At 35.8% G+C, this 25,968-nt stretch overlaps 1 protein-coding gene across 1 annotated transcript in view; it reads right to left on the minus strand.

Annotated features, from left to right (window-relative positions):
* Positions 1-5,431, minus strand: part of LOC112325098 (monothiol glutaredoxin-S2) — a 52,417-nt gene extending 46,986 nt beyond the window's left edge. Inside the window, exon 1 of the mRNA XM_052454915.1 lies at positions 4,773-5,431. Coding sequence (XP_052310875.1) covers positions 4,924-5,229 — 306 coding nt within the window. The 5' untranslated portion in view covers positions 5,230-5,431 and the 3' untranslated portion in view covers positions 4,773-4,923. The remainder of the gene's footprint in view (positions 1-4,772) is intronic.
* Positions 5,432-25,968: the final 20,537 nt, after the last annotated feature.

Here is a 25,968-nt window from a genome sequence, read left to right on the forward strand (position 1 = left end):
AAATTCAAGGAAAATAAGTAATTGAATGTCCAAAAATAATGTTATAAATATCCATTCTCACAATTGTTGTTACCCATTTTTGGGTTCCCACACAAAAATAAAAAAAATATATATACAAAAAAATAAAAAAAATAATTGGAGCGAGAAAAGGATGCTGGAATGCCGAAAAAAAGGCCAAAATTGGTTGAGGAGATTAAAAAATGCAAAAGGTTGAAATTTGACAGTATATTTTTTACTAATGGAAGCCTTGTTGACAAAGAAAATTCAAGTTGAGAAAGAAAAGTCTAAAATCAGATGTTTATGGACTCATTTAAATTTTATCTAAGGTTTAATTGAATTTATGGAGGGTTGGATTGTAAGAAAAATTGATTTTTAAGTCAATTTAGGCTTTTATTGGAAGAAATTAAAGTTCTGGATCCACTTATAATTTTAGAAAGTTGATTTGGTCAAATCAGGGGCTTAATTGCATAATTATTGAAGTTTGATGGCCAATTAGGGACTTAATTGAAACAATCCGAAACCAGGGACCCAACCAGAAAATGCGCTAAAATCAAGGGGTCCAATTACAACTCATCTAGGGGGCTTGATTACAAAATTGTCAAAACAGCCAAGGACCGAATCAAAAATATTCATTTTGAAATTTTGAAACGACGTCGTTTCCTTAAAGAGCATTATTCACGTCTCCTTCAAAGAAAGTCGTTTTTAGCAGTAAAACAGGAATACGTTTTGCAGCAAATTGCTCCAATTATGGGGCACATTTTATGGTTGCTATCCCGCTGTCTCCAGATTACAAGGCAACCATTACCATCACAGGGCTTTCCCTGGCTTATAAAAGCCAAAGAAAGACAGTGAAGAAGGGAGAGGGAACGAGACAGTGAGGGGGGAAAACAGAAACAGAGAGGGGGAGACGAAAGAGACAGGAGGCAGAAGGGAAAGGAAAACACAAAAAAAAAAACAGAGAGGAGCCGTGGGGAAAGAAAGTTACAGAGGAAGAAGGAAGGAAAAAGGAGAACCACCGTTGGTCTTCCTCTCCACCGCTGCCACAACGCCGCCACTGAGAAGGGAGTATCGATCAACAGGAAAAAAAAAAACAGAGGCTCACGCCTCTGCATAGAGAGGAGAAGAGCCACTGTCGCCCCCTACAGCAACTCCACCAGCCAGCAACCCCCACCACACCGTCTGAAAGCCACCAGCAGCTTCACCCCCACCAGAGACCAAAAGGATAAGAACCAAACAGAAGCAGACGAAAAAAAAAACAACAGAGGCTGGTTCTCTGCACAGGGAAGAAGAAGAAAAGCTGCAGCAAACACTGCCCGCCACCGTCATAACCACCGTGAACCATCGTCGGCTTCCTCTCCACCGCCACCAGCATCACTGTGAGCGTCAGCAGGTCAGCCTTCCTCCCTTTCCCCTTTTCCTTCTTCTTCTTCTTCACTGCACCGTCTCCACTGTTCACGTAGCATGTGAACAGTGGAGAGTGCTCCACTGTTCACTAGGCCGGACAAGTCTGGCCCAGCCCAAAAATGAGTGGGCCGGGTTCGGCCCAGTAAAAAAAATTAAAAATATTTTCGAAAGTTTGTAATTTTTCCGCGTATAATTTTATTGAATTTGCTTAATAATGGTTTCTATTTTTATACCATAAAGATACAAATCCCATATTAAAATACCCGGTTTTCATCGAAACATTTAAAAAAAAAAATTTTGTTTTCATGCATACGGTCAAGTCTCTCAAAAATAATAATAAAAAAAATCATATTGTATTTTCATATAACAAAGAAAATTTCAAAAATATGTATTAGCATGCATTTTGGCTTTAATAACCAGATTATTAAAGTCACGAGAACAAGGCCAATATTTCAAAAATTCCAAAAAAATTATTTTGTTTTCTTTTAATATCTGGGGTTATGACCTTATACGTAAGACGTATTCCGGTTATTAAATTCTTTTGTTGACGTCAGAATTACCCGATAAGATAAGGATCTCCTTACCAAGGAGGATTTTTCTTAAACCATAGATGGACCAACAACTAGAAAACACGACAAGACCTTAGATTTTATCAGACAATAAAACAATGCAGCTTACCTTAGGTAGGGCGTATTTAGGGTGCTAATACCTTCCCTTTACGCAACCAGTCCCCGTACCCGATCTCTGAGACCAGTTAGGGTTCTCAGTGACCAAAATACTAGGTGGCGACTCCCATTCCATTTTTCCACTAATAAAAGACAAGAATTCCTTATCTCCCCACATTTGCCAGATAGATAGAAGATAACAGAATTTGAGGGTGGATGTTTTTGCCGAGACGCCACACACATGCGACAACAATTTAAAACAATAATGAAACAAAACTCCTCTGAACCGAAAGCCAAAGTATAGTTCATAGCTGCTAGAAAATTAACAACAACAGAGAAAAAAGAAAGTTGCAGAGAAGAAGAAGAGGCCTTGTTTCTACTATGATTTGCATCCTTTACTCTCTCCTTCAACTGCTATCGTTCGTTAGGATTCTTCTCAAAATTATGAGACCTTAATGTTACTTAATTCCTTCTTCTTTATCTAGTCATTAAGGTTGGTTAAATCCCTCAGAATTTGTGTTGAAAATTGACTCTGCTGCTATCACAACTCTGCTGTAATTTAGACTACGCTGCAACTTAGACTTTGTTTCTGACTTGGTTTCTTATAATATCCGACCATTATTTCATTCATAAAATGTTAGAGGCTTGATTTGCACCTTTCTTGAATTCTAAGGCCCACTGTTTCTATGTTAGACTCTTAGTCGTAATGGGATGCTCGACGCTGTTAGTTTCCTCATCAGATCAGGAGACCAATCTTATCTTTAAGCTTGTGTTTGGATTTTTACCTTCAAAACAATTTTATCTGACCTAACATCCCCATAAATGTTATATACCTGGATGTGTAGATGATTTTGAGTTCTTGAATCACATGATTTTGATATCCGAGACTCAAGATATTCATGTTTAAATCTATATTGTGAAAGCAGAGAATCCTGCTGTAAGGAGGATTTCTACTCGATTTTGCAGGTCTGATTACAGGTCCCAATGAATTCGGATTTATGCTCATAATACCTTCTTGAAAAGCTTTATTTGTGTACTTTAACTTTGATTCAGCTCACATTTAAATTACGGAACTCTAACCTGGTGAAAAGCTCGCCATAAGAAATCAAGTCATAAACATAAAGAAAATATTGAATTTCTTATCTTTTAGTAATTAATTCACAAAGTTTTTTAAGCATACTAAATATATAAAAATAACTTTTAATAAGTTCAAATAAGCTCAAAACATATTAAAAAGTATAGTATAAAAAAAATAAAAATAAAAATAAAAATAAAAATATATTTTACATTTATGACATATCCATCGCCTTCCATTGTTTTCTCCTTATCATCCAACAGAAATGTTTCCTGCAAAGAAATAAATCAACATATTCCCCCGCAGCGGTAATGAGCAGGAACACCAGTCTCATAGTTTCCGGCCCCAGCATATACCATGAACAATCAGAACCCCAACTATCCACCATGTCCAATGCGCAGAGGCACCCAAAGGTAGCTCCCAGAACACATACAAACTTTATATGCAACATACAGAAAGCCTGGAATAGGCAGAACCATAGTTTTGAAACCCGGACCGGCCCGGTAGGTTGACCCGGGCTTGGGACCGGTCCGGGTCTAAGTAAAACCCGGGGGTGGAAGGAAGCAAAACAGAGTAATACCTGGACTCCCTACTGTGAAATAGAACATGGAGAACAGAAAACAATGTTATGCAACCCAAACTCCAACCCCTGCAATTGGCATCTGCAGATCAATCACAAAGTCTGTTTCTAAAGGGTTGAGTCGCATCTTTTTCCATCAAAAGATAACCGCCCTATCACAGCCATGCCACAAACTCACCATATCTGCTGACACTTTGTTTCGCGGGAACATCGGCCATGTGATTAGCGTCCCTCAGGGTATGAGAGTAAGATACCGAACACATGAATGAAGAGAACAATATCCAAACCATCAACACTGTCTTCAAAGTACGTACGAATTAAGCCCTTGTATTACATCATTGAGGGGAAACAAAGAGTATATAGATTTATGACCTGGCTCGGGATCTAATCTGATCCAAGACTCTAGCTATTGGTTGGATACGAAATTTTTTTTTTTTTTTTTACTGTAAACAACAAGCCAGACTCATGATCGAATTGATTGGTCAGGCCAGATCAGGCTTTATGACGATGAAACCCTCAAGGTCTAGCTAAAAAAAAACTAGTTTGCTAGGTCATTTCACCCTCTCACTATAAGATTGCAGGATATTAGCGACGGAATGGTTCTCATTAATTACCACATCATTAATTGCATTAAGATTAATTCATGTAACATTTAGCGTAGGTAAAATTAACAGGATCAAGATCTAGTCCTTTTGCTGGCATTTGAATGTCTTGGTTTCTGTTGCTGGAAATTAATTTTAGTATCAGTTCCTTGATGTTTATTCTTCTTCCTCTGGACGTATTGGTCGTATACATATGGCCAAGGCCTCATTTAAATATTTTTATTAATAATATTGATCACATTCATCAAAAAAAGAAGAAGAAAAAATTTTAGAACAAAAGGCATTCATATCTTTAAATTTAAGCAAACTGCGGTTTTATTAGCCAAAAAGCACATATATAATAGTAGCATTACATTACAAAAAGGAGTAGAAGTACGTAAACTAGCTCTCAGCACAAACTACATATAGTAGCTAATACTCAATATACTTAATTACACATCCGACACCTATAGTATGATTTATAACATTATTGCAAGCTATTTATATATATAGATATATTCATGCATTAGCATATATGGATGTTATGAGCAACCAGAACATGTTTCATAATTTATTTGGTTAGTGCCTGATGCGTAGCTAAGCTAGTTCATCGATGGATCAAACCCATAACGCGCCAGCACGTTTAAGCATTGGGATTAAGGAACGATTAAGGTGAAGGCTCATCACCTCATTGGCTCCACCCACAAGTTCACCACCAATGAACACGGCAGGCAATGTTGGGCATCCAAACCTTGAGAGTGCTTGCTCAATTTCCCTTCCTCTAGGCATCTCATCGAGCTCATGGACAGCCACGTTCACCCCAAACTCATTGAAGAGAGTCTTGATGGTGTGGCACATACAGCAACTGCTCTTGCTGAAGATCACAACTGGTCTCTCGGATGCCAAATTTGTCACCCTCTCCATTTCCAAATCAACGAGCAAGAAACTAATGCCAATGACTTAGCGAGTTATTTTAATTACAAGCTAGCTAGAAGTCTCAAAACCGATCGAGCAGGAGAGAAACAAATGATGTAGGTAGCTAGTAAGGAATATTGTGATGGACAGTTAAGTTTTTTGGTTGTGAGGTGCTTGATATCATGAGACTCGTATATATAGGGTTAAATTTGAAGGTTTTGGGTGGATTGGCAATGGTAGCAAAGAGAAAAAGATTTGATTGCGAAGCAAAAGAAGAATGTTCTGCTAGATATTTCGGACGGTTTCTAAAATCACTGATCGATTGATACATGACACAAATAGAAGTGACACCACACGGAAAGTAATTGCACGATATAGATGAAGAATCTTTCATACGGAAGATAGAGACGTGCCCTTTGTACGGTTGTTTCACATTATCAAAATAATGACAATATGTTATCTTACACATGCAAATTGTTCTGTAACTTCTATCCAAAGTTTGATGATCTATGTATTAAAGTGCATTTTGATCAATTTCCTTTGCATGGAGGCATATGTGCTGAGTTGTAGATAGAAGTTGGATTTATCCAATTGGGACCTTTCTCTGATTGTGTTGAGATTCGCATCCAATTCATCAAGAATGGATAGGTAAGTGAGGGAGAAGAAGGTAAGAGAAAGCACTAGTATGCATGCTCTTGAAAGTTCTAACAAATTTAGCCCTAATCAAGTTCCATTTGCATAATTAGTAACATTAAATCTATCTTCCTTGTAGAAAATTTTACATTAATTCTATATTTAGAGTGTTTTTATTTACACTACGCAATATACAATACATGCACCGCGTTAACAAATAAATAATTTTGTTTTCGTTTGGTGGGTTTTTCAACACAACCATGTTCAATTAGAAATCTAGAACTAGCATATAATAGCTTTTTTTGTCCTTGTAATTGTTCTTGATTTTATCTGTCATAAATAGATTTGTGTTCCAGCTTATAAGTAGGTAGAACAGCTTTCATGATCTTTGCTCATTACTTCTCCATTTAATGCTCGCAATCCCTAATTAACAAACTAAATTTGGATGGCTGTGGAATGAAAATTTATCAAGAATAATAGTAGAACATGCATACACCACAATTTCTAGCTTGACAGAAACTTCTTCTAGACATGCAAGAAATCCTTTTCTTTCTTTTCTGGGTGCTAATGAGCTAAGCCTCCCCTCACTTTCGGGCACATAGTTTTTTTGCCAATTACAGTGACTGTTCACGAAAAGATAAGACAAATGCCGAGAGGTCCCCAACACCAACCTTGCTTTTGTATTTCTTTTTATATTTTTTCACGTCACAGTTCCCTTTTTTTTTTTCATTTGAATTATTTTCTTCAGTAGTTGATCTATGTGTATGTATAAAAAACACTTAAGTTTAATTAAATTGTTTAGTGATTAAGAGTCACAACTAAGATTTTTATGTCTAAACAGCTCATATACCATTCCATAAAATAATCACTATAATTATTATAAAGTAATGATCAATTAAAATGAAAATTCTATTGCTAGCTATAGAACATGATAATCTAAGTTTCATAATAGATTTTTAATTTTTATATATAATATTTTTCTAAGAACTCTGCTGAAAATTGGAGATGGTATTTCTGGTTCTACAAAAACCCCATTATTAACTATATATAAAGTTATTTCACTTTCTTCTTCCTCTTCTTTTCGTCATCACCCATTCGAATCTTGGTCGTAAATTTGATTGCAATGTCAAAAGCATACATACTGATGTATATGTTATTGGTTTCTCACAAATCATTCACGCAGGGAAAATCATGAAACAAAATTATTTGGGAGTAATTCTTAGAATCACGTTAGATAAATCTAGAGTTATTTAAAGATTTATTATATCTGATCTTATTCAGTTTTGAATAATTTTTTAAAGACTGAGTTATCGCAAATCATAAACTGTCTATTTGTTTGGCCTTTAACGGTAATCCATACAAACCACCAACGAGAAATCTTCTAAATCCCTATCTAGAAGAAATGGATTGCTATGCCTAGAGTGCTAGCTCTAATTTTGTATTTACGTAGTTTTTCTATCTAACAAACAATCACTTAGTTGAGAATAATGGAATGTGTTAGGTTGTGCCTTAGCCAACCTTCCTATTTATATAGAGGCAGCAGAACACTGCAGTAACTGTAATGATTACAACATCCTATATTAATTTTCTATTCTGATAGATATATGAGTAACTGTAATGATTACAACATACTATATTAATTTCCTATTCTGATAGATACATGATATACATTCTATAATATGCCCCCTCAAGCTGAGGGTGGGGGATCAACCCGAAGCTTGAACCGAAAAGCAGTAAAGGATGCAACAGGAAGCGGTTTAGTGAAGACATCGGCAAGTTGATCCCGAGAGGGAACAAAATGAATCTGAATTTCTTTCTTGGAAACACGGTCACGGACAAAGTGATAATCCACTTCAACATGCTTAGTACGAGCATGGAAGATAGGATTTGCTGAGAGATAGGTAGCACCAAGATTATCACACCAAATGGTAGGAGCAGAGACTGAGGGAACCTGCAAATCTGTTAACAAGTATTGAAGCCAAATGACTTCAGCGGTACCATCAGCAAGGGCTTTATACTCAGCCTCAGTAGATGAGCGAGCAACAGTGCGTTGCTTGCCGGATTTCCAAGAAATCAGCGTCTGACCAAAAAAGACAAGATAGTCGCCCGTAGACTTGCGATCATCAATACTACCAGCCCAATCTGCATCTGTAAAGCCATGTAGAGCAAAAGAGGATCCTCGAGTGATATGGAAACCATAAGATGTCGTACCTTTAAGATAGCGTAAAATACGTTTGACAGCGGCCCAATGAGAATCTGTAGGAGCATGCATAAACTGACATACTCTGTTAACAGCAAAGCATATATCTGGACGAGTGAAGGTAAGATATTGAAGAGCACCCACGATATGATGAAATCGTGTAGGATCAGAGAATGAATGATCCGGTAATAAAATGACTTTCGAAGGGGAGACTGGAGTATCAACTGGTTTGCAGGAAGTCATACCAGCTCGGGTGAGGATGTCAATAATATATTTATGTTGACGCAGCATTAAACCCATACCGGTAGACTGAACTTCAATACCCAGAAAGTAGTGAACAGCACCTAAGTCACGAAGCTTGAACTCAGAGCTGAGTAACTGTATAAGGTGATGGAGCATAGCAGAGTTGCTACCCGTGAGCAGAATATCATCAACATACACCAGGAGATAAAAGATATTAGTACCATCAGATAAGATAAACAGGGAGGTGTCAACCTTGGAAGCTCGGAAACCGATGGAGAGCAAAAAATCACTTAGACGAGTGTACCATGCTCTCGGTGCCTGTTTCAAACCATACAATGATTTGTGCAATCTGCACATATGAGATGGAAGAGAAGAGTCAACGAAACCTGGAGGCTGTTTCATGTAGACCTCTTCAGTAAGAACACCATTGAGGAAGACATTATGAATATCAAGCTGATAAATCTTCCAATTTCGTGAAACCGCGATAGAGAAAACCAATCGGACAGTGGCCTGCTTAATAACTGGACTGAAGGTTTCAGAATAATCAATACCTTCCTGCTAGGTAAAACCTCTAGCAACAAAGCACGCTTTATAGCGCTCAATACTACCATCAACATGACGTTTGATCCGATATACCCATATACTGCCAACAACGTTCATCGAAGGATAAAATGGAACCAAAGACCAAGTGCGATTTTCGCGTAAAGCGGTGATCTCATCACACATAGCATTATGCCAAACTGCATACCGGTCAGCATCAGAGAATGCAAAAGGCTCAGAAGAGGGAGAATACAGTACCCGTGTGGAGGTAGAAGTAGCGGCAGCGGAAGCAACCAGATTAGCTGTCTTCGGCTGCCGCGGTCTAAGAGTCATAGGATGTCTGTTGTGTGCTGGTAGGGACGCAGGGGAAGACGGTTGTAGCGAGGATACATGTGGCAGCTGATAAGAAGACAAATCAACCATAAGTTGCAGACCAGCGGGAGAGGATGATAAAGAAGCAGCCTCAAGCACAGGACTGTCAGCAGAGGAGGGGCTGGAAGCAGAGACTGAAGCTGCAGGAGTGCTGGCCAGGGAGGGCGAAGCAGAGGAGGGATTAGAAAGTGCCCTAAGACCATGAGGAGAGGAGACCAATTGACGATCTGAACCTGCATCATAAGGGTTAGATAAACAAGCATGGGATGATGGCCAAGGGATGGGTGGAGGCTGTGGTCGGGTGGCTGTTTGGATTGGCAGAGCGGAGTGTTGTGGGCTGTGTGGGTGGCTGGTGAAAGTGGGTGGCGGTTGGTGGTTTAGCAAATTTAGGAGGGTGACAGTAGCGGGTGGGGTGGGGGTTGTGGTGGAGACCTTTGCAATCTGTTCAGAATTATCAAATGGAAACACATGTTCATGGAAGCGGACATGACGAGAAATATAAATACGGTGAGATGCGATGTCAAGACATCGATAACCAAGATGCGAGGAACTATATAAAAAAAAACACATGAAGAGGAACGAAAATCCAATTTATGATTATTATATGGACGCAAAAAAGGAAAACAGAGACACCCAAAGGTACGTAAAAAATGATAATCAGGAGACCGTTGAAATAAACAATCAAACGGAGAGCGATGGGCAAGAACAGGAGTAGGCATGCGATTTATAAGATAAACAGAGGTTTTAAAAGCAAAATTCCAGAATCGAAAAGGTGCTTTACATTGCCCTAAAAGAGTAAGACCTGTTTCCACAATATGCCTATGACGACGCTCTACTGTTCCATTTTGTTCATAAGTGTGGGGACAAATCAGACGATGATGAATACCAATGGTCTGAAAAAAAGTGGATAATTTTCGGTATTCACCGCCCTAATCAGTTTGAACAGATTTTATTTTTAATGAAAATTGACGTTCGACAAGAGTCTGAAATTGATGAAAAACAGAGTAAACATCAGACTTGGCAACGAGAGGATAATACCATACATATTTAGTATAAGCATCAACAAAGATAACAAAATAACGATAGCCATCTGAAGAAAAAAGAGGAGCAGGGCCCCATACATCACTAAAAATTAATTCAAGTGGAGCAGAAGTTTTGTGACCCGTAGGTTCTAAAGACAAACGCGATGATTTTCCTAAAGGACAACTTTGACATTGAAAATTAAGACGTTTGTTGTTACAAATGATCTTATTTTTCAAGATTAACAATTGAAAAATACATGAAGTAAGATGACCTAGTCGACGATGCCATAAATCGGCAGAGGCAGAAGTGTAGGGAGACCAATAGGCTTGAGGAACTGACGTGACGGAAGACTTGGTCAGGGCATAGAGACCATCTTTACTCTGACCTGAGAGAAGGACTTCATGGGTGTTGAAATCCTTGACATAAAACACACGAGGGTGAAATTCAAAATAAACATTATTATCAAGACATAATTTCTGAACAGAGAGCAGAGGTTTCGTGATTGCAGGAACATGAAGAACATTAGATAAGGTGAAAGAACGATGTGGTGTATATATTTTTGTATGACCAAGATGAGATATAGGAAGGCCCTTACCATCACCAACATGCAAATTATCATTACCAAGATACGGTTCTGAAGCGGTCAAGGTGGCAAGATCAGGTGTGACGTGTTGATTGGCCCCAGTATCCGGAAACCAATCAACAGAACCAGTTGAGGAGAGATTGCGCTGCACCAGGTTGGCAGTAGGTTGTTGGCCATAACCTCGCTGCTGGAATTGAGGGCAATGGGGAGCTGTATGGCTGAAATTCTGACACAGTTGGCAGCGTGGATTCTGCCCCCTATTGCGCTGCCAAGAGCCCTGCCTATTATCACCGAAGGAGGAGTTTTGGAAGCTTCGGTGATCAGGTCTGGAGCCAGCAAATCGGTTGCCTCTGCTGTTGGACTGGTTGGGACGCCAGCCACCATTGAAGCGGCCCCTGCTGCGACCAGAATTGCCAAAAGTCTGGCGCTGCACAACAAGAGCAGAAGATGGAATGCTGGGTGTGGGCAGCAGAGGATTTGTGAAGAAATTCATGTGTGAGGAGATGGCTGTGAAGATCTGCATATGATAAAGGTTCAACCTTGGTAATAAGACTAGTAACTAAGTCTTTAAACTCTCCCCGAAGACCACGAAACATTTATAAATTGAAATCTTCAAGCGAAACTGGCCGACCAGCAGCGGCCAATTCATCAAATAAGGCCTTCGCTTTTTGCATAAATTGAGTTACTGATTCATCACCCTGTCGAAGATCCTGAAGAGAGCTGTGAAGTTGCATAATACGAGAGTTGGAGGTAGAAGCGAGAGCTCGCTCAAGAGTGCCCCAAGCTGAACAAGAACTTTGACAGCCAACAACAAGATGCAAAACTTCCATAGATAGGGAGGAAAGAAGAGCACTTAGAATGAGTTGGTCCTGTTGTTTCCAGATTTGAAAAAGCGGATTTACCTGAAGAGAGATACCATCATGGGCAAGAACATGTGTTGATGGACATGTGTTGGAGCCATCAACAAAACCAAAAACTCCTTGGCCTAGGAGATAAGGCAGCATCAGCATACGCCAATATAAATAATTGGTGTTTGTTTATTTGAGGGAGATGACTTGATGAGTGTGAGAAAGGGAGATAATGCTTGCGGCAGTAGAGGCAGCAGACGTGGGCTGCAAGAGGAGGCGTTCACCAGCCATGGCAGAGGAGAATCCAGGCGGTGACGCAGCAGAGGAAAGCATAGGAGGCGCTGCAAGAAAAGAGGGTTGCACTGCCGGAGAAGAAGAAAGCTGGACTGCTGGTGTTGCAGAATTTGAAGATGTATGTGGCGGCTGTTCCATTGAAGAAGGGAAGCTAGGAGGCTGTGAGAAAAGTAGGTTTAATTTATTTTAGGGTTTTGTGGCTCTGATACCAAGTTGAGAATAATGGAATGTGTTAGGTTGTGCCTTAGCCAACCTTCCTATTTATATAGAGGCAGCAGAACACTGCAGTAACTGTAATGATTACAACATCCTATATTAATTTTCTATTCTGATAGATACATGATATACATTCTATAATACACTTTAAAAAATAAAAGGCATAACTTACTATTTATAGAAAATTCTGAAAAACTCTATAAATTAAAAAAAATTTAATTCTCCCTCTAAATAATATATATATATTAATTCAATTTTTTTTAGAAATTAACTCAATCAAGTCCTTATTTTATTTTTCTAGGTTTAGAAATATAATCATTGTATTAATTATATTCTAGTCCTTAATTTCTAAAATATATTTTAATATAGTCATACTTAATTAAATCATCTCAGTTTAATTTCTGACTAATGATTTTTAATATGTATGACCCATTAGTTTCCTAATATGTTGATCCAAATATAAATTATAATTCTAATGAAATAGAATTAAACAAATTAAATAATTTAATTTATTATCAATTAAAAAAATAAATAATTTATATTTGAAGATCAGGTGCATCGTCTAGTAACATGTCATGATCCCCAAAATATTAGAAAAGTCATTAGTGGTTTGACTTAACTTTTTAGTAACTAATTTCTAAATGTAATTAATATCCTTTCATTAATAATATTCTGATTTAACATTAAAACATGGAGTGTGTCTGCAATATTAAATCATGTTTTTTTTCCTCTACGTAATAGTCATTGATTGTTTGAATAAGATTTGAAACTCTTTTCAAATCTCATTCCACCTTGGCCAAGGATTTCTAAGACATCAATACTATTTGAGAATAGATGGAACATTTTCTCTAATTCTCATAGAGTGATGAATTCTCTCTTGATCATTCAAGTACCTTCATATAGTTCATGTTATACCAAATATCTGTCATTTCATTACATCGATTAAGATAACATGTAACATAATCAAAGCAAAGCATTCTCTATATAAGATGATTTAGTGATCTCAAGTCTAAAGATCACTAATACAACCATCACATGAGCCTTTCCATAGAACTATGCAATCTTTCCATAAGAAATTCTCATGCGGGTTAGTTCAGTGTATATGTATTATGACAAACATCTGCATAATAGTTCTAATAATATGTATCAGTCTTTATGGCTCTAATAAATGTCCAGTATTTAAAAGAGTATAAACTAGGAACATTTTAAGAACAATGTTTTAATACAATGAGAATTTCATAATTATAACAACTTTATAATTTTCTTTGCAAGATATTTTTGTTCCATAAATTTTATTTTTATTCTAGATTCATTAATATAATAATACCACATGTAATCAACTATTTGACTACAAGATAAGATATGTATATAATATTCTTCATGACTGACACTAAATTTTCAAGCCAAAGGCGTTGCCAGGTACCTCATAACCTAAGAGTCTTTTTTTTTGTGTGATTAAAATATAATAAAGTTATATACATATCCTCCATAACCGGCTCAATTCAGTAGCCAAGGGCCAGACCCAAAAATGCCTTCAGATTGTAGGGTTACTTAGACAGAAAATTAGCTGGCCAGTACCCTGTACTTCTTAGCCCTGCATATGCACGCTTGCATGGCTCATATACTATCTTTACATTAATTCTTTTACCACTGATCAGGAGTAGGAAGAGGGACGAATCCAAAATGTTTATAAATTGAAGAGGCCAAAGTGTATAGTCTTACAGTTGGGAGGGCCATTTCATAATAATACCCTCAAAATTGTATAGTTTCCATGGTGATTTTAAATAACTTTTCAAACTTGAGGGCATCAGCCCACCCTTGGCCACCCCTAGATTCGTCTCTCAGTGGGAGATCTACAGGCCGTCCAACTTGAGCTGTTCGATGAACTTTAAAAATCAAAACCACAAGATTTTAACTCGAGAACATTCAAATGATGTTATCTCCTATCAACTACAAGATAGAAAGAAGTGAAACTTCTATGGGTTCTCTGATCTCTTTGTGGAGTCTATATAAACAATTGTTTTTTTCAATCCAACCCAAAGATTATAAATTATTCATGCAAAATACAGGATTGATGATACATCTCGATTAAACAAAGTTTTACTAATTTATTTAGAAGAAATGGAAGATTGATCATTATAGACAGGATGATGCACATATATATATGCACATGCATTATTGCATACGTACATAAACTTGGCCGCCAGCATATACAGCTAACGTGAGAGAGGGAGAGAGAGAAAGGATAAAACCCTGAGTGTTGGTGGCGAGTGGAAAAAGAATGTCAACTTTATGCACCAAAGATAAAGTAGAAAGCAAAATATATGCAAGCGAGGACGGATCGTGGCATCACATTCACATATTAGGTTTTTGGGTTGGTGAGGTACAGGTCCCTGTGTACAAATTGCTGCATTCTCTTATATATTCCTTCCTGTACAAAAGATATACATATAGATAAAGTGAGAGGGAGAGGAACATATATTATACCCTTTGCCTTTACTGCATGACCTAGCAGCCTATCTTTTGTAGATACGAAACAGAAAGAATGCATGCCCCTCTCCACCCATTATCAAAAAGATAAAAAAAAAAAAAAAAAAAATTCTCTCGGCACTTTGATCATTATCGAACAAAATATCACAACTAAAAGGATAAAATATATGATTCATTCTTCACTTTAGGATTTATTTCAAGTGTCGGTTCTTCTAATGAAAATCATCTTAATTTATTCTTAGAGAATTTCTGTTTATGATTGATTACTTTTGCTGTTAACATAGTGATGGCATCACCGGCCTCGTTAATTATAACTATGTCCTCTTGGTATTTAACTCGTGCATGCATGGGGAATCTTTGAGAGCTAGTTTTGCTTCATCATGATGATTTTTTCTTTCTTTTGAATTGATTTAGCTTCATCCATATCCATGTTTGATAGAAATTAATTTTAAATTATTTTCAAAACTTTATTTAATAATCTAGAACTTTTAATTAAAATAGTTGTTTGGTAATATATTATAATTTTAATAATTAAATAATCACGATTCTTTCCAATTAATAAAATGAATTAAGTATAAGATATTAATGAAAATTTAGGGAGCAAATGTTTTTATTTTATATGATGTGATTAGAAATTAATATAAAATAGTTCGAACTTCACCTAATAATAACTTGAATTTCTGAATTAAAATATTTTTTAATAATAATAATAATGATCTTAGCAAGATAATCGTCTATAATTTTTTAGTCGAGATATTAATTTATCTATTGCTTTTGAGTTAAAATATTTTTAACGATAATATAATATATTATGATCTTAACAGGGATACTTGTCTATAGCTTGCTAGAGCCGATGTATATTGTCTTCCACTTATTAATTGAAGGTTGATAATTATATATGCATGAATGACTCAAACGTTCGTCTAAGAGTCAAACATGGAAATTCAAGCCCTGGAATAAGCACAAACTACGTTTGTAAGTGTCTGAAGCCTACACACTGTATGCTAATTTCATCTGAAGTTGTTAGATACAAATTTGGACCACAAATCAGTGCTTTGAGAAACTTAAACGGAAGTGACAATCTTTGTATAGTGAAAAAAAAATTACTATGTCATATACATTGCTGTGATTTAGGGCTTCATCAACAATTAGACAGACTGCGAATCATTGGGGATTTCAGCCTTATCTGGATCTTCACAGACGAATTGTGTAGGAGAATTCTCAATTTTATTTATTTATTTATAATAGTCGAGGTTCTGAAAAGATAAAGGAAGTAAGCAAAATATACACAATTGTGGAATAAAGCCAGCCAAGGTATCTAAGTCCATGCTAAAGATAGGTATGGCAATGGACAACTCATATAATCTTTAGCTTCCAATTAAAATTTTAGATTGAAATGTTCATTTAATATGATATCAGAGTTTTAATTGATTAAATAGTTACGAGTTTGAATATCATTATTCATATTTTTTTTAATTAAGTTAAAAATTAAGCATACAAAATAATGATGTGTTTGTATAAATTTAAAATTTAAAAAGCTTTTTTTTATGAGAGAGTACATTAAAAAATAATATAAAAACGATTCTTCACCCACATTTGACACTTAAAACTTTTGCTTAAAGATGATTTTTAGACCCTCATGAATTATGAAACTAAATACAAATAGATATACATATCAAAGAATCATCTCAACCTAAAAGTTTAAACTATTAGGTAAGGTTTTCAAAATATGATTTATATTATTCTCTAACATACCCCTTCATGTGAAAGCTTTTTGAACTTGAAACTTGCACAAACTCACATTATCTTATGCACCGTTTGGTCATCAAAACTCTGATAATATGTCAAAAACCTATCTCACCCTAGAAACTTAAACTATTAGTTGAGGTTTCAAGAAATGATTTATATTATTATCTAACAAGATACAATAACTTAAATAAATAAAATATCTTTAACCACATTTGTGTCTTCAATTACACAACAACCAAATTTGTCTTGTAACTGAAATTTTGATTGCTAAATTAAACAACAAATTTATAAGGTGTTTAGGTACAAGTTTTAAAATATAATTTATATTATTATTTAAAACACATCTTTAAATAAAAAAAAAAATTATGTTCATCGTTATCTTGTAAGTAATTTTATCAAATAAAATAAAAATAATGAAATTTGAACTCATGACTGCTTATTAAACAAGCTCCAATATCATATTAAATAACTATCAATATCTAAAAAATTTAATTATTAAATATAAATTTTAAAATATAATCCCCTCTTCACCTCCTAACAAAACAAAACAAAAAAAACACTCACAAAACCTTTTAAAAAACCAAAATCTCCAGGCCCCTCAATGAAAGAAGAAATCTGCATGGACATCGGCCCATTGTTCAAAGAAAACGTGGCCACAGTAGAAGACTGGAGGACAGCCTTAAAAAACGTGTCGTCCTTCGCATCACCAATGTGCTTTTGACACCGTACATGCTAGTGCAAGTAATGCTACTGGCTTTGTTGTTGATAGATTATCTTCACTATCCGACATGTCATCAAGGATGGTAAGGTATTTTTTTTAGATTAACATTGATTGTTCGGGCTATCTTGTGTGTAACTCGATTAATTTTACAGGTCCTGAAATTAACGATAATGTAAACTTCTAGTGGCCATCATATTAGCAACCACATGGCTCGAACCTAGAAAGAGCAAACCCTTTAATCTCAAACTCTTACAACTAGGCTACTTAATAGATGGTTTGGTAAGGTATTTTCTTATTCTTTGGATTTTCGTAACTCTCTTATGGTTTAGATTTGATTTTGGTTTTGGAATATTAGTGTTTTGTTTTCGGCTATTTAGGGTATGTTTGGAATTGTGATAGCGGTTTAAAGTGCTTTTCGCTTAGAAATGCATTAAGATAAATTTTTTTTATTTTAAAAAAATTATTTTTGATATCAGAGCATCAAAACGATCAAAAAACATAAAAAAAATAAAATAATTTTAAGCAAAAAATAATTTCAAATTTTTTAGAATATAGATTAAACTGCATTTCCAAACATGCTTTTATGCCCCATGAAAGGAGGGTGCGGTGGTACAATTTTCTTTTGTTGTGACAGAGGCAACGTTTTTTTTTAAAATAAAATATTTAATAAACAAATTTGATAAATCATAAAATAATAATGAAATAAATAAAACATAAAAAAAATTTGCATCTAATTTTGCAATACAAAAAACTTAAATAAACATGTTGCGGCCGATTTGCAACTAAAACAATATGACATATGGGCAGCTGGAATGGAGCTGGCACCGAAATTTCGGTTGCTAAAGGATTTTGCAACTTCAATTTCGCAATTAGCAAATTCGGTTGTGAATCGGTTGCTAATTGGTTTAGAAACCGAATTTCGAATTTCCTCTATTGGCAACCGAAACTTAAAGGATTGGCTCCAACTTAGGACAACAATTATTATTCTTACATGAAAAATTATAAGTGTTTATTAAAGCTATAGTCAAATTAATTTTATGTAATATACACATATCTCTCCTAGCCATTCATATACGTACCCTTTCCTAACATATGACCCTTCATATAATATATGTCTTATTATATAATATATTTCTATTCCATATAAAAGATTTTTTCATACCAATATACAACCTTTCATACAAACATATTCATTGAAATTAATAATTTTGTCTTTTCTTTTATTCTTTATGTTACTTTCCTTACCTTCTTGCACAACTATTTTATAAACATTTGATTTTATTATTTAGTTTGTGAATATTCTTATAATCCCCCACTTAATACAAGACATAGGCTTGCACATGCTAGGATATTTAAAGGTTTAAACTTTTAGTTTGTGTAGACTCTTAAGATTTATGATATCATCAAGTTTTTTTTTTCCCAGCTATTTCTTTACTTTCTTGTATATAATTTACACTAAACATTCACAATCATTATACAACTATTTTATAAATACTTGATGTTATCATTTATAAATGATGGTTACAAATATTAAAAAAAAATGATTTTAATTTTAGCAAATTTGATGAGTGATGTGTGTCTTCAGTTATAGATTCTCATAATAAAGAACCAGTTGTTGAAAAATTTGTTAAAAAAATAATTAATAGGTTAATTTGATGCCAAATCAAAAATAAGGTCTGCTCACCTTTTAGTTTACTGGAATTTAATCTCCAACATAAGATTGTTAACATGAAATATTAACATGATTTAAACAATTTATGGGTGAATAAGATATTGATCTCAAAGAATTATTGGTTGACATGTTTTGGTGAAACCCAAAACCCTTTTTAAAAAACTATATCCCACACATAGAGAAGAAGCAAAATTTTCTTAGTGTTTATAAAATGAAAGGTTGGAAAGTTAAAATTATTCCAAAGGGCACCCAAGCTTTAAAAGGGGAAAGGTCACAAGAAAAAGGGGTTTTGTACTTAAACCCACACACATGTATGTTGACTAGAGATTCGGGCTAGGCCTGAGTTTGGGCTTGTTGTAAAATAATATTTTAGGTCAAAATTTTTTTTTTGACAACTAAAATATGGACTTGGGCTTGTCAAAAACTCAGATTTACAGTCACTATGTTTAGATTTAATTCCTGATTTATGATGGTTAATCAAAGATTGGTAATGGTGGAAATTAATTCTTATTATTACCAAAATTAAGTCTTTAACTTTTTAACTTCTAAAATTCACTGTAAAAATTGGAAGGTGAAAGAAGAGTTTCCTTTTAATTTCTATAAGTTTTCTATAAAAATTAACCTTTTATACTTTATGTTTCCTCTCAAATTTAAAGCTTATATTTACTTTGTTGAGAGATAATTGAGTCCTTTTACTTTGGTTTAAAGACCTTATTTAGAAGTGTCGCACGTTGCCGCGCTGCGTCGATGACGATTTTCGTGGTTGTTTGTTCTGTTTGGGAGTCGTCACCTGGTATTTGATTGAAGGTTACTAGGAAACCCGGATGTACTGGTTGTTGTCAAAGGTTCGAGGGTAAGAGACTGGTTGTAGCTAGGGGAGATATTAGCACCCCTAGCGCACCCTACTTGAGGTAAGCTGCTTCGTGGTTTGATGTGATTTAAAAATTTAAAATATGAGTCAAATTCTTAAGGCTTTAATAAATCAGTTATTAAATCCCAAAATATATGCAGAAACATGTTCTTACATTTTTACGGAAAAATACAACATGATTTTATTTGTACTTAAGATAATTGACCATATGCAAATTAAAACATTTAACTCTTTTTTTTATATATCTTTTTTATTTTTTTAACATTTACAAAACATACATAAAAAAATACAAAAACAACGGCTAAGAGGGGCCAGAAGCTTTGGCTCTCTGGTTTTCTTTTCAAAGGGACGGGCGACGGCAATGCCCTAGTAGAGATATATGTAGGGTTTTTTCTTTAGGTTTTTTTTTTTTTTTTGCTCCTTCTTTACTATTTCACAACTCCCAAAATGTTTCTCCACAATGGCCCCCCTTTTGAGTGTTGTGGTAGGCATCTATTTATAGGTAAAGTGGTTTTGTCCATAAACATATTGGTCCTCAACTTTTTATGAAACCTTTGATTTTTTTATTTTTTTTGTATTTTGAATTTTTTTTTAAAACAAGCAATATTAATGTCGACTTAACAAGAAAAATCAATAATTTTGTAAATGACGCGTTAAAAGTCAAACACGTTTAACAAACCTTTGAAATGTAAATTTTTTTGAGACGACGTTAAAAATGCTAAAAACAATGCAAATATATCAAAATTATATTGGGTGATCCACTCATCCAAGGACTTCGCTTTTCAAAAGAAAATGGTATCATTATCTTGGGTGACCTAACCCCTTTGAAGAAAATTGGTCTATTTTCACGGGCGACCTGCCCACACACTCACACTAGTCTATTTTCAGGGCGACTAGCCACTCACACTGGTCTATTTTCACGGGCGACCTGCCCACACACACTCACACTAGTCTATTTTCAAAGGCGACCAACCCACACACACTTACCCTTGTCTATTTTCACGGGCGACTAGCCAACGCACACTTACCCTTGTCTATTTTCACGAGCGACCTGCCCACAGATACTCACTTTGATCTATTTTCAAGGGCGACCACCCACGTACACTTATCCTGGTTTATTTTAACGGGAGACCTGCCCACACATACCCATTTTGGTCTATTTTCGAGAGTGACTTGCCCTTTTGATTGGGTTAACTTGAGATCTCATCTGGCGATCTCCTTTAACTAGAATCGGTGCTTGTAACTCAGTCAACCTAAAATCCCATATGGCGATTCCCTTTAACCAAAGCTAAATTCCGTGTTTGGTTGGGTTAACCTGAGATCCCATCTGGCGATCTCATTTAACTAGAACCAAAAACCTGTGTGTAGCTCGGTCAACCTGAAATCCCATCTGGCAATTCCCTTTAACCAAAGCTAAATTCCGTGTTTGGTTGGGTTAACCTGTAATCCCATCTGGTGATCTCATTTAACCAGAACTAAAAACTTGTGTGCGGTTGGGTTAACTTGAGATCCCATCTAGCGATCTCTTTTAACAAGAACCAAAGTCGATGTGTGTGGTCTCATTGTAATGGGTGACCTACCCAGATGGTTTCATTGTAATGAGTGACCTACCTACATGAAAATGCAAAGATGGTCTCATTGTAATGGGTGACCTACCCAGGTGGAAGACGGTCTCATTGTAATGGGTGACCTACCCAGGTGGAAGATGGTCTCATTGTAATAGGTGACCTACCTAGATGAAAAGAATATGAAGAGTGGTCTCATTGTAATGGGTGACCTACCAAGATGGAGTGAAAAGTGAAAGTGGTCTCATTATTATGAGTGACCTACCCAGGTGTAAAGAAAATATGAAAAATATGACTTACCTGGCAAAATGACTTGGCTGGAGAAGTCCTAACAGGATAGGACTGGAAAACTCGGTGCTTCCTAATTACAGGGTTGACTTGATAATTCCCAATCGCGGGGGGTTGAAAACTAGGTGCTTCTCGATTGCATGGTTGACCTGAAGACTCCTCCTGATGACCAGGTTGATCTTCTCATTTCTTTGAGATTTTCCTAATAGTATTGTTCATCTCATCTTCTTCCCGTTTCAAGGTCAAACTGTGATTTCTTTGTTATCATCAAACTTAATGATTCTTTTTTTGTCCACAATCTTGTTGGACTTCATTGAGGATCTTTCCTATAACAATTCAAAAATATTTGATGCAATGTTATGAAGTTAGATGACATGCATGCACCTTTACTTGGTTTGAAATATAGGTCCCCCCTCTTTGATGTTTAATCATTACAGGGTGCCTTTGTTTACATTCCAAAGCCTTCTTTGTTCTTATCGCACGTGTGCGGCGTCGCGGCGAAAACATCCCCCCTCAAAATCTATCTTATGTGGAAAATGTGGGAGACAAGGAATTCTTGTCTTTTATTAGTGGAAAAATAAAATGGGAGTCGCCACCTAGTATTTTGGTCACTAGGAACCCTAACTGGTCTCAGAGATCGGGTACGGGGACTAGTTGTGTAAAGGGAAGGTTTTAGCACCTCAAATACGCCCTACCTAAGGTAGGCTGCATTATTTAATTGTCTGATAAAATCTAAGGTCTTGTCGTGCTTTCTAGTTGGTGGTCCGTCTATGGTTTAAGAAAAGTCCTCTTCGGTAAAGAGATCATTATCTTATCGGGTAAAACCTAACTATTCTAACATCAACCAAAGACTTTTAATACTCAGAATACATCTTACGTATAAGATTATAACCCTAGATATTAAAAGAAAAAAAATAATTTTTTTGGGAGTTTTTGAAATATTGGCCTGGTTCTCGTGACTTTAATAAACTGGTTATTAAAGCCAAAATGCGTGCTAATACATATTTTCGAATTTTATTTTTGTATATATATATATATATATATATATGAAAGTATGATTTATTTTTGAGAGACTTGGCCGTATGCATGAAAACAAATTTTTTTTTTTTTTTTATGTTTTGCCGAAAAACGGGTATTTTAATACCAAATTTGTATCTTTACACTATAAAAATACAAACCGATGTTGATTAAAATACAGTAGAAAAATTTCCAGAAAATCACAGATTTTTGAAATATTTTATATGTATATATATATATGTGTATATATTTTTTTTTTGGGCCCAGCCCGGCCCATGTGGCGGGCTGGACCTAGCCAACCTACACAGGTGGGCTGGACCTAGCCAGCCCAGCCTGGTCACTGGCCCATGCCAGTGACCAGCCTCCCTTCCCCATGCACGCGTAATACTTTACGCGTGCATGAACAGTGCGAAGGTAATTACATTACCTTCGCACTGTTCATCATCTTGCTTACAATATAAGAACATAACAAAAAAAAAGAAGAAACCACAGAGTGATTGCAGCGTTGGTTTCCTTACGTTTTCTTTTCTTCTTTCACATACTAAACATGCATCATCTCGTTATACAGGAACTGAGAAGGATGTTGAACGTACCTAATTTCGAGAAGACGAAGATGACGGTGGTGTTGTGTTATCTGCTTCACCGTGTCCTCTGCTTCTGTTCGGTTTGATTTCTCTACTCTCCCTTTTGCTTTCTCAATATTTCTCTGCTCCCTCTTATTTCCTACGTTTTCCCCTAAGCTGTTTCACTCCTATTTTTTCAGTGTAGCCTCTCCTCTCTGCCCTCTCTGCTTCTCCTTTGTGTTCGGCTCTTCCTCTAGCTTTTATAGCCAGAGGACGAGAGTGTTTTTGGTAAGCCAGCGTGCATCACAATGGCGAGGGATGTCAGCCGCGATACGCTCCCTTCTTGATTTGGAAACGGCTCCATTATCGCTGCCAACGTCTCCTTCCTTTATTATCACAGAACAACAGTTGTTGCAGACGGTGAAATGTGTTTCGATGGAAACGGCGCCGCTTTTGGTCCTTCTGGTTTGGTCATTGAATTTTCCGCAATTTTATAATCAAACCCCTGACAAAATTGTAATCGGATCCCTTAATTTTGGCGCATTTTCTGGTTTGGTCCTTGGTTTCGGGTTGTGTCAATTAAATCACTAATTTTCCATAAAACTTCAATAATTATGCAATTAAACCCCTGATTTGGCCAAATCAACTCTTCAAAATTATCATTGGACCCCAGAACTTTAATTTCTTCCAATAAAAGCCTAAATAGACTCAAAAGATCAATTTTCTTGCAATCAAACCCTCTATAAATTCAATTAAACCTTGGATAAAATTTAATTGAGTCCATAAACATCTGATTTTGAACTTTTCTTTTTTCAAATTGAATTTTCCTTGTCCCAGGGCTCTCATCAGTAAAATATACTGTCAAATTTTAACCTTTTTGCATTTTTGAACCTCCTAAACCAATTTTGACCTTTCTTCGGCATTCCAACATCCTTTTCTTGCTTCTATTATTTTTTGATTTCTTCTGAATATATTATTTTTTTTTTGTATTTTCTCATTTTTTGTGTGGAAACCCAAAAATGGGTAACAACAGTTCTTTTGATGCACTGATTGGCTCATTTGTGTGCCAAACTAAAATGTAAGTGTCATGCCCATCCTGGGCTATCCATGACGATTACTACTCTCGTTGTTTGTCAAGCTTGACAATGCTTCCAAGTGTGGTGTTGCTTGATTAATCATGAAGGAGCTTAACAAATCGTTTATCTCCTCGATTCTATCAAGACTTGTTCTTTGATTAGTTATGTGTATCCTGTCAATACCCATCAAGAGGTTTTCTAATTTTGACCTCCTTCTAGATTGCCAATCAACCACAAACTTGCTTCCAATTGGAACATACCCTTCAAGTATATGCTATTATCAAATTTATGGAAACTATCCAGTCGTCCAGACACGCATCTCATAGCTTGCAGTAAAAGCCTCCTTGTTGTATCTTCAGTGTTTTTCTCAATGGATTCTTTCCAACTTGTCAAATCAGATCGTGAAGAAAAATGCATTAGCATTATCAATGATGTTCCTTTTATCACCCATATTCATGCGGTGAAATGCGTCTTTTGGGCTTCAAAACAAATGGTCCCACAATCAGTTTTGGTGGGTGCATCCTTCCAACATTCATTCAAATACAAGTATGCGATAACATTGTTCAAAAGTCATAGCCATGTTAGAGATGGTAATCCAAGATGAAGATGGCCTTCTAGTGCAGCCTTGTCCCACCAATTGCTGGTGAAGTTCACTTAGATCATGGATCATCTTTAAACAACATTGCCCCTAGTATGACTGTGCTCGTTCTTCTATCTATCATAAAAAAGGCACTTGTCATCATAGCTTTGAGGGAATTCATTTATTCTTTATTTGTTTATCTTTCTTTGCCCTCAACTGATCAAAATATTGTTTGCTTTCCTTTTCATGGTTCAATGTATTGCCCCTAGGTGGTAAGCTTTTCAAAGAGTGTCGGGAAGTATTGATGTCATTTCTATCGAGGATTTTGCAAACTCGATCGATGTTCTTCTTGTTTGACAATCTTTCTTGTTCTAGAATCAAATCTCATATTTCAAAAGTCATGTCTATTTAAGTCTAATTGTTGAAATGAAATCAGAAAGATGTCAGTTTTGGAAAAGATATTTTGAAAATCAAGCTTTTTGGTCAAAGACCCACACACGTCATCCAATACATGCAGTCATTTGATTGTCTTGTGTTTTGAAAACAGAAATTGACCCGTTGTAAGATTAAAATGGCTTTTTCCATGGTTCTTTGTATCCATTTTAAACTCTGATTTTGGGTATATCTTTTGATGGTCTGTGATGAGGTGACCTTTGTGTGAATTTCAAGGAAAACAAGATACTCAAGTCAGAACTCGAGGCTTTTTCAAGAAAGATTGTTTCTTTTTTTAGCACCAATTTTATTAGCATGCATAATAACTGGTAGCTTAATTCATGAAGTCATGACTCCTATGGAAAAAAACTCTTCAAGTTTTGAGAGTGTCATTTATCAGTTCAAATTGCTTACTTGATTAAAAAGGGCTTTTTAAGGCACGTAATGCAGGCTATGGTTCATGGCTATGAAAGAAGGGGAATTTTACAGGCTTAAAAGGTGTTTAAGGGTTTCAAGAACCTAGAATCAACATCAATTATTCATCCATCTCTTTTCCTCTCGTTGTCTTTGTAGAGAAAATGACATATAACCATGTTAACTTTCAAGATCAAAATTCTCTTAACATGAGCCATAATGCAAATCCAACTTTTCTTTGATGAATAATCAATCTAAATCATTTAAAGACATCAAAGGCTTTATCATTGATATCAAAAGACAATGTTTGCAACTCAATATTTTTTCTGGTATTGACTTTTGGCGTTTGCTATGTCTT

The sequence above is a fragment of the Populus trichocarpa genome, chromosome 8 (genome assembly GCF_000002775.5).
Source record: "Populus trichocarpa isolate Nisqually-1 chromosome 8, P.trichocarpa_v4.1, whole genome shotgun sequence".
Classification (NCBI taxonomy): domain Eukaryota; kingdom Viridiplantae; phylum Streptophyta; class Magnoliopsida; order Malpighiales; family Salicaceae; genus Populus; species Populus trichocarpa.